General features: G+C 39.7%; 1 protein-coding gene across 1 annotated transcript in view; it reads right to left on the bottom strand.

Moving 5' to 3' along the window:
• Positions 1 to 4,355: 4,355 nt before the first annotated feature.
• IST1 (IST1 factor associated with ESCRT-III) overlaps positions 4,356 to 10,050 on the bottom strand; it is a 33,105-nt gene continuing 27,410 nt past the window's right edge. The window contains exons 7-10 of the mRNA XM_079117252.1: positions 9,442 to 9,663; positions 8,730 to 8,822; positions 7,169 to 7,217; positions 4,356 to 5,722 (exon numbers count right to left, since the gene is read on the bottom strand). Coding sequence (XP_078973378.1) covers positions 5,523 to 5,722; positions 7,169 to 7,217; positions 8,730 to 8,822; positions 9,442 to 9,663 — 564 coding nt within the window. The 3' untranslated portion in view covers positions 4,356 to 5,522. The remainder of the gene's footprint in view (positions 5,723 to 7,168; positions 7,218 to 8,729; positions 8,823 to 9,441; positions 9,664 to 10,050) is intronic.

Raw genomic sequence — 10,050 nt, 5'->3', positions numbered from 1 at the left:
AGTGGGGGTTTACATAACAGTGGGTGGTTACATGATGATTACTTTTTGTTTCATATTTTAGGTCAGATAGAGATTTCACAAGTTTTTACCAAGGAGAACAGAGATAGTAACTTTTGCACAGCAAGCTCTCTTGAGACAGTCTATCACCATTTGTCTACAAACCTGGCATCTACAAGAAAGAGGATGCTTCAAACCACAATGAGCTTTCTGCTGAAATCTTGATAACATTCTTTGTAAAAATCTTGCTGACAAGGAGAGCAGCTATGTCAGGGGTCTTTTTGGGGTTTACATCAGTCCCACTCAAAACCTCTCAATGGATTCCCATCACACTTGAAATGCCAAAGCCTTTCCAAAGGGCCTGCCCTCCAGTCCCTGGCTGTCCTTTACTCCATCTCCTACCTCCTCTCACCCTCATCTCTCCTGCCACTCACCTTCTGTGCTTTCCTTCATGTCAAGCATGTTCTCACCTTTAACCCCAGCCACTTGGGAGGTTGAGGCAGGAGGATCCTAAATTAAGGTCAGCCTCAAACAATTAGTGAGGCCCTGAGTAACTTAGTGAAACTGTTTCAAAATAAAAAGCTGGGCTGGGGAGATAGCTCAGCTGGTAGAGTGCTTGCCTTCCAAGCACAAGGCCCTGAGTTCGATCCCCAGTACCAAAAAAAAAAAAAAAAAAAAATTAAAATTAAAAATTAAAAAGGGCTGGGGGTGTGGCTCAATAATATAGCACTCCTGATTTCAATTCACTGTACCCCAAATAAACCTAGACATTTGTCTTTGCCTTGTCTAAGATGGGAGTAAAATTAGGGCACAAGGTAATTTTAATGTCAAATAAATTTATATAAAAGTACCATGTAATTACAAAGAAAATTCATGTATTTTTCAGGCACAGTCATTTGGCCATAGGAATTTCCATTTCATTGGTTCTGTGTTGGCCCAAGCACCTCAAGACAGACTGCAATTGGCTCCCAATGACTGGCCTCTCTTTGTTATCTGTTCAGTTTAACCTGCTGTGTGGATGAAGACTCTTCAACTCAACAGTGATGCTTGTTGGTTCCATGATGGAAAAGTCTCACCATAAGGAGGTTTAAAAACATTAAAAAAGTTTCCATGTAGAATTCAGTTTGACTTAAAAGATCTAAAAAAAGGGGGGTGCTGATTATGAAAGTAATCCCCCACTACAATGGAAAAGGGAGAATTTAGATCTTTTCCTATTTTATAGTACTAGTACTACCTACCTATGCAAACAGCTTTTGAGCAGTTATTGCTTTCAGAAATCTGATTTTTTTTTTTTTTTTTTTTTTTTTTTTGGTGATACTGGTGATAGAACCCAGAGGCACTGAGCCATATCCTGTCCAAAAAATTGGCATGCACCACCATACCAGCAATCTCTCCTAAGCCATTTGTCCCTGCCTCCTCACTTCTTGCATCCTTAATCTCATCGTCAGTAGGTGTTAGTCTGAACTTGTGCTCACACCTGGCCAAAATAACATGAATTGCTTTCTCAATAGTTCTTTGAAATCATATAATGCAAGGAACTAAGGAAAATAAAATATTTACCAATTATAAAATTATAGTATAGGCTTGGGGGTTGCGTGCCTGTAATTCCAGCGGCTCAGAAGACTGAGGCAAGAGGATCAAGAGTTCAAAGCCAGCCTTAGCAACTTAGCAAGACCGTCTCTAAATAAAATATAAAAGGGCTGGGGATGTAGTTCAGTGGTTAAGTGCCTTCGGATTCAATTCCTGGTACAAAAAAATTAAAAAAAAAAAAGAAAAAGATCATTACAGTATATGCACGTATTGAAATAGCATGTGGTACTCCGCAAATATGTACAATTGTGTATCAATTTAAGTAAATAAATATAGCAGGGAATAGATAAAGTAGGAAACTCAGATAAGGAAGGTACATCAGGAAGGAAAACACTCAAATTAATCAAACTACCAAAATTTTAAGCCGGGTTGATCATTCTGATAATCTAGAATTCAAAGGTCACTAAGATAGTAAATTAGCAATTTCTAATGTGGAAAGTCCCTACCTTTCAAGAAAGAATATTAATGGCTACTTTGGCTCTATTATTTTGTTCTGCTTTTAGCTCTGATCACTAGGGGATAAAACCCTCACCCCTGGAGCCCTTTGTATCTTTTAAAGCTATAAAGGAATGAACAATCAGAATAATAAGCTTTTGCTAATATCTGCTAATTGAAAACTTTTACAATATAACTATGTGAAGGAAAAATAGAGTAAACTTTTGCGAAAAAGCATCACAAACTCAGATGCCTAAATTATTTGGTCAACCTGGATTTGTTAAAATTAAGCACATTTAGATGGGTGAAACTTTGATGCTTGAAAATATTGTCACATATTTTCAATCACAGTGGTGTTTAGAAACAACAATGAATGGGCCAATTCCAAGGGAAAATAAACATTGTTTAAAAGTACACCTAAAAGACCTGATTTATCTCCTGAAGAAAAATGAAGGACAATCAGATTTTTTTTTTTTTTTTTTTTTTTGCAGTGCAGGGGAATGAACCCAGGGCTTTGTGCTTTTGAGGCAAGCACTCTATCAACTGAGCTACATCCCCAGAACTCAATACTTAAACCTTTTAAAAATGACAAGAGGAAAAAACATACTACAATAAAGCTAGCTATGACTAAGCTTTTTTTAGTTGTAGACAGACACAATAGCTCTATTTATTTTTTTGTGGTGCTGAAGATCGAACCCAGTGGATCAGACATGCCAGGCAAGCCATAACCCCAGCCCGTGACTAACCTTTAATTGGAATGCTTCCACAGAGAAGCTTCTCAGCAAGGCAGTTTTCCTGATCACTTCTGGCATGCATTCTTTCCATGTAAATGTGAAAATCCTTGAGGCTTCCCTGTTTAGATGTAGAACTGCCAAAACTCACATGGAATTTGAATCATTTACAATTCCACTACAACTCACCTATTTTCCTCTTATAAAAGCTGTGAGGTCAAAAATTATTTTAATATCCTCAGAATCAGTCATACCTTCTTGTCTCATGTGCACTTATTTTCCTTTTTAATCTTTTTGCCCCTCTCCCTGGTTTTCATTAATTTTTACTCATGAATATCTCAGACATGAGCCCACATTTGTGAAGTAAAAACTGAACTCTCAGTCAACCAAAATGTTACATTTTTTGGTGGTGGGAGGCAATGAGGATTGAACCCAAGGGTACTTTATCACTGGGCCACACCCCCCTCCCCCCCTCCTTTTTTTGAGGCAGGGCCTCATGAATTTGCAGAGGCTGGCTTCTGACTTGTAATTCTCCCTTTTCAGTCTCCCAGGCCACCACACCTGGCCCCAAAGTGTCTTCCCAGGTCACTATTTACATGTAGTCCTGGGTTCCTTTCTAATTCACCAGTGTCATCTAGATGATACTCAAGTTATTAACTTTTTTGTTTTTACCATTCTCAGGGCTTTGGGAAAATAAAGTCCCTTAAGGTAGGTAACTCTGGCTCAGTAAATGAAAAATAAATTATTTTACATCACTGGAAAAGATTTACTGTCACTGCTTTTAAGATTAAAGACAGATAATACAGAGGATCAGCACATTCCCTTTAGTAATCTCAACAGTTCTGCCTAGGAAACCCAATTTGCCAGACACAATAGCTCTATTTAGGAGACAGTTCTATAGCCACTGTCTCCTAAGTAGTTGGCCTTAACTATTAAAACAGAAACACTACAGTACTTAACAGTAAATCATTGAAGAAATAGCACCTTTACTGTTTACTCTATATTTATTTACTGTTTTGTTTTTTGTAGCTTTGGCACTTTTTTTTTTTTTAACTCTAACATCAGCAACAATGTCAATTTTCTCACCCTTCTCCTTTTGTATTTAAATACTCAGAAGCTGTTACTGACAGATATGTTGCCACAGAAACCCTCGAATTTGCTCATTTGAGAAACAGTCATGACAATGGGTACTTAAGAAGGTAACAGATGAAGACAGTTCATTTTGGCTTATTAACTTCTAGAATATTATTTGTATGGTTACAGATGTGCAGGAAGTAACAGAACACTTGCCACCTATGCCCCAGGAAGATTATGGGAAATGAATGAGTCCATGTGAACTCACTGCAAATTACTAAAAATAAAGATAAAATTATGAGAGGTAATGCCACAGAGGAATAATCAAGCAAATACACAAATCCTATCTGGGTTTAAACACAGAGACGGAAATGAGCCCTGCTGAATGGCTCTGGGGTCTGCATTACTAAGGGAACCAAAGACTGAAGGCCAGGTCTGGCTTGTGTCCCAATGTAGGCTGTCTGCTTAAATATTTTTCACTAAAATCCAAATTCATATTTCATTTAATCAACAATGGAGAAAGCAGGACACGGGATCTTCTAATTTTATTAGCAGCTACCAAGCTATGAAACACAAATCAAAAACATTAAAGAAAGTTGCTTGAAACAGATTATGTACAGCTTTGCTACACAGAAGCAAAAATCCTATCTTTAATCTCAAAGCCAACCCTGTGGGGAAGGATGGCCTTAGGGGACAAAGGAGCACATAAGTTACAATAAACGAATCTCATCCACCCAGAAAAGTAGTGAAATATAGTCACATGGGCACTAAAAATGTGAGATCAGTTTTTAAAGAGTCCCTTAACCATAAAGTTTTCAAATGAAAACAGGTACCCTTCTTCTGTAGGCCTTCCAGCTCACTACCCAAGAGACTTGAGTACTTCTATTAAGGCAGCTGGAAGCCCACCCTCGGCTTGAACAGCAACTTCTGCCCAATATGTGACCTGTCCTCCCTCTGCTAATAACATGCTACCAGGAAAAAACAAATGTCTATTGTGCTGTCCTCTGGTAAAAAGGGGGAAACAGCACTCAAAATAAAGCAAAAAGGCCACAGAGGGCTCCCTGAGAATCCAGTAGAACTAAGCGAGGCCTTTAACTTTTTTGAAATCAACTTTGCAACTGGATCCAGGTGGAACAGTGCCCTGCAGCAAAGAGTAGCGTACATGTCAAGGAGACAGCCCAACTTCCAGGAACCATTACCATGGTTTCCTGAATCATTTTTTCTCTCTCCTACTTACATATGAGAGTGAGAAACACACTGTGGCCTTGATTCTCAGCACAATCCCCCTGTACAGAGGGAGTTGTTTCCAAGTCTGGAACCACAAGAGAATCTGAGACACTTCGTGAGGTGCTCTCCTCCACAGTCCAGCCATCTCCAGTGGCTTTCCTCACAATGCTTTATCTTCTCACTCTCCTGGGGAAGGACTGTGGGAGAGAATCTGGGATCCCTCTGACAGGAAACAGGCACAGCTGCCAGAAGCCAGTATGCTGGCCTCAGTCTCCAGTTGTTAGTGTTTTAGGCTCAACAGAGAACTGGAAAGCAACAGAATTTGGTAGAGCAGGAAGAGAGCCCCAGGGAAGAGTGTGCTCAGTGATGGTTAAAAGATGAAACGGAATTTCATGGAGATTCTTTGTTACAAGGAGAAATCGCTCAGTCTCAACTTCCAGAACCTGGAGGCTGCCTGGTTTAAGAGACCTATGTCTTCTTTTTTAGTTCTTCAAATCTCCGGGAAAGATCATCAAAGTCAATGTCTTCAGATGCTGAGGTGCTGGCACCAGCAGATGCAGTTGGCAGTGTGTCTGGCACAGATGGTAACTCTGGCAGTACAAAGTTGTCATAGTTATCCACAGGTCTGGAAGGGGGCTTTGCAGAGGCTTCCTGCTTGGGTCCAGGCCCTAATTAAATTAAGGTAAGTAGCACAACGTTACAAACACCAAAGCAATGGCTCAGATTCTATTTGACAGAGGAAAGATGAAAACACAGAAGAAAACTCCAGTTTAAAAAAAACTAACATTTAATTCTAAAAGTCAATAACAATTCTCACAACAATTAACATCTACATTTTCTAATTAGAGTTGAATCCTACCTGTTTTACTTTCCTATAGTGAGAAAAACATGTAAGGGAAGTCAAAATGTGGTACCTTGAGGCCAGATCCATAGATCATTCATCTAACAGACTGTCCCTTTTCACAAAGCTCAGCTGCTATGACATGCTCAAGAACTGGTATTAGTAGTATTGGACCAAATACTGCTTCTGTAAGTACTACTTAAGATTTAGGAAGAAAAAATTTTACATGGAATGTTAATACCCATATTAGTTCATGTCTTCTGTATTTCTAGTCTTCCACTTTGTATTTTATATTAAAATCATGCTCTCATCTGCCTACCACATGATTCTATTTATATAAGTTCTAGAACAGGCAAAACTAAATCTCTGGGAGGAATGGTGGAGTTAAGTGGAAAGGAACACAGGGACCTTACAGGGGTGAGGGAAAACCTATCTATCTTAATTGGGGTGGTGGGTGGCATACACAAAAACTCATCAAATGACAAAGTCTATGTTTTCTAATGTAAACTATACCTCAATAAAATAAATGTCTCTAATCTTTTTTTATTTTTTTGGAACAGGGGGTCAAACCCAGGGTTTTGCGAATTTGAGGCAGACGCTTTGCCACTGAGCTACATCCCAGCCCAATGTCTCTAATTTTAACCATCCTAGGTTTCTGGTGACTTTTGTCCACCCCTCTGCCCCCATATAGGGGATTGAACCAAGGGCTTCACACATGCTAAGCAAGTACGCTAACACTGAGCCCTTCGTTTTCAGACAAGGTCTTGCTATTTTACAAGCATGTGCCACCTCACCCAACTATGTATTTTTTGAGTATAAAGTTAAAAAAATATGCCTGCTTTGTGAAAATTCACTGAGCTATACCTTGTGATTTGTGCCTATTCTACCCTCTCTAATGTCTTTTCAATACTGTATTTAAAAAAAAAAATACATCATTTTGATATTTCCAAGAATACTGGAAACTAAAATAACAATAACACAATAAAGAACTTAAGGATAAATGAAAAACTAGATGATGAAAAAATTAGAGTAAGTGGAAAAGAATAATGATACCACTGACAGAAACAGGAAATAGGAGATTCTTTTGGGCTGGGGAAAATATTTTATCTTTCAAAGCAAGAAATCCTGAATTCTGTGTTAACCATACTACATTTGGTACAGAAGACGGTCTGTGGGTAGAATGCCATAGCTTGCCAATAGTCTCTGACAGAGGAAAAAAGAGCAAACAGTGCAGGGTTAGCACTGAGCCTTAAAGGGTATGATTCATACTCACCAGCTATCTGTGCAGAAGAAACATTCTTGTCAGTATTACTGTCATCGACCTGCAACACAAAGATTGTTACCAGAGGCAAAAGAGCTATAGAATCCCTGAAGAAGAAGTACTGGTACTGGTGCCAGCCCATGTTTTCCAAACGCTCAGCTGCTCACCAAAAGCAACAGAACCTGCTCCAAAGAAACTGCCCCTCTACTTCCTACACTTCTTTCAATCAGGTACACACCAGCTTTAACTCTGAACTCCTAAGAGAACAAAAAAGAAAATTCTTTCCACACCATGACCTCTTTTTTCACTTTCTAAGCAAAGAAAAAGGACTAAATTCCCAAATATACTAAGAACAAAGTCCTCAAATAATGATGATAATCTTCTACCTCATTCTTAGAAACAACTGTACGCTATCTAAGACTGAAGCATGAGGAAAACTCAGACCCAAGGTAGACCATACAAGCTGGAAATAAAAACCAAAGGCAAGGGCTGGGGAGATAGCTCAGCTGGTAGAGTGCTTGCCTTGCAAGCATACGGCCCTGAGTTCGATCCCCAGTACCGCAAAACAAACAAACAAACAAACAAACAAAAAAAAAAAAAAAAAAACCAAAGGCAAGAATAAGCAAGCTCAGGAACAGAGAGCTTCTAGATGAACAATCTCCATAGCAAATGCCATACAAATTTGTCTTCTCAGTGAAGCATCAGATAGACAAGTCTCAAATGGTATGTACTAAGAAAACAGACCTAATTCTGAAGCAAAGTTGTTACAACCTGCTGTTCTAGGCATCATTACCACATTTGCTATTTATTCAAGTTTTAACTATTAGAACAAAATGTGAAATCTTTTTTTTTTTTTTTTTCCGTGCTGGGGATTTGAACCCAAGGCCTTGTGCTTGTAAGGCAAGCACTTTACTTTCACTTTGAGCTATATCCCCAGCCCTTCCAAAATGTGAAATCAATGGTATAGGCTGAAATTTACTAAATAGACACCTCTAATTAAGAAAATTCTAGTTGCTGGGCACAGTGGCATATGCCTATAATCCCAGTGGCTTGGGAGGCTGAGGCAGGAGGATCACAAGTTCAAAGCCAGCCTCAGCAATTTAGCAAAGCCTTAAGCAACTCAGCAAGAACCTGTCTCTAAATAAAATACCAAAAAAGGCTGAGGATGTGGCTCAGTGGTTAGTCGCCCCTGGGTTTAATCCCTGGAACCCTCGCCCCAAAAAAATATCCTGGTAGTTATTTCCTCACATGAGTGTTGAGAACTTTCAAAACTAATAATCTAACACCAAGGCTACAGCAGCTTGATATGATTCTCTGACTAGCACACTACCACTTTCTAAGAGAACTGTAGCGCTTTCCCGATTCCTGGCTTCCACCAACAAAGCATTCCCACCAATGCCACCACCACCATTCCCCATTTCCAAGATAGTTTTAAAGCAACACAAATTCCAAAGCAGGAGCCATGCCAACATTAGGATAGTTGATCAAAACTTTGCCTTCCCTGTGGTCATTACTCTGTTCTGTCCATGGGATTCACTCTCCTGTTGCTTATAAAAGAGGCTCAGGCACTTACAGATTCGTATGATGGGGGAGTTGCTGGTATCTGAGGTGGATGAATATTGGGAAAGGCCTGATAAGTCCCCACAGGCAATCCATTGAAATCTGACTGTAAGAGGAGAAAGGCAATATCAGAGACAATGCCCTTGATTTTGGTAATTTTTTGTGGTTTGTGTATGAGAATGGCAGAATACATATTTATGTATGTATGAATAAGCATGTACTAGTGTATATGGATGTACTCACATTGAATGAAAATATATATGTACAAGATCCCCTCCCCCACAAAATGCTCAAAAGGATCACATGCAGTCAGAACAATTCCAGCTTTTTAAAGAGCTATAGACAAAGAATATCCTTCAAATAACTAAATCAAATACTTCAATGTCTGCCTACAAGGGAAAATTATAATTAGACTTCACTACTAATTACCTATCTTCTTGTCTACAACTGGAGGTTGTCTGCCTGGTAATAGTTGTTATTCATTTTTGGAAAAAGCTACTAGCATAACTGTAACCGATCCCAAAAGTAGTAGGCCAACATGAAATAGATTTTAAGCACTACCTCTCTAGATTTTTTCACTCTGCTACCTAAGCTGAACCAAGACTTTCTCTGAATCCCAATGTTTTTTCTACAGTAAGATCATTAAGTCAATACCAAATGTTCTAAGGGCTAAATGCTACTGACAACCAACAATTCCTATATCCATACTATATACGCATACTCACAGGTCCCTTAGGCAGTGGATACGAGAAGGGAGTGTTTGGAGATGGCATGGGCATGGGCATGGGCATAGGCATGGGCATGGGCATTGGCACTGTTCCATCAGGTCCACCAACAGGTGCTGTGAACCCGCCACCACCTCCTCCTCTTCCAGGGCCACCTTTCTTCACATCATCTGTGAACCCAACATCAATGAGATCTGTCTCTACCCCAGGAGGAGCTTCTGCCTGAGAAAAAGAAAGTCATTATTTCCAAGGGCAGGTTCACCAGGAAACTGACATGTACATCAGCATGAAGGGTGCTGCAGGGTGCTCTTGGGATCAAAGCAACTACAGGGGAATGGGGCTAGGCTGCAATGAAGTCTCAACAAAGGCCTCAATCAACTCCCAAGGGAGCCCTGAAGCTGAGAGGAACCTGCAAAGGTGTGTCCCTGAATGGAAGAATAAGCTCCTTTACTGATCAGGGTATAGGCTACCCTCAGGAAAGACTTAGGTAAGACTGCTCTTTCCAGTGGAGGGCCATCTCTGAAGGAACACCTGGCTGTGAGAGCTACCACTCATCAATACTCTTGAAAGTTAGGGGAATAAATGCTTCAATTATGTGTGGGAAGATGG

The sequence above is a fragment of the Sciurus vulgaris genome (genome assembly GCF_902686455.1).
Source record: "Sciurus vulgaris genome assembly, chromosome: 17".
Lineage (NCBI taxonomy): Eukaryota > Metazoa > Chordata > Mammalia > Rodentia > Sciuridae > Sciurus > Sciurus vulgaris.
The sequence above is the reverse complement of the archived record's forward strand: the minus strand, read 5'-3'. Positions and strand labels throughout refer to the sequence as shown.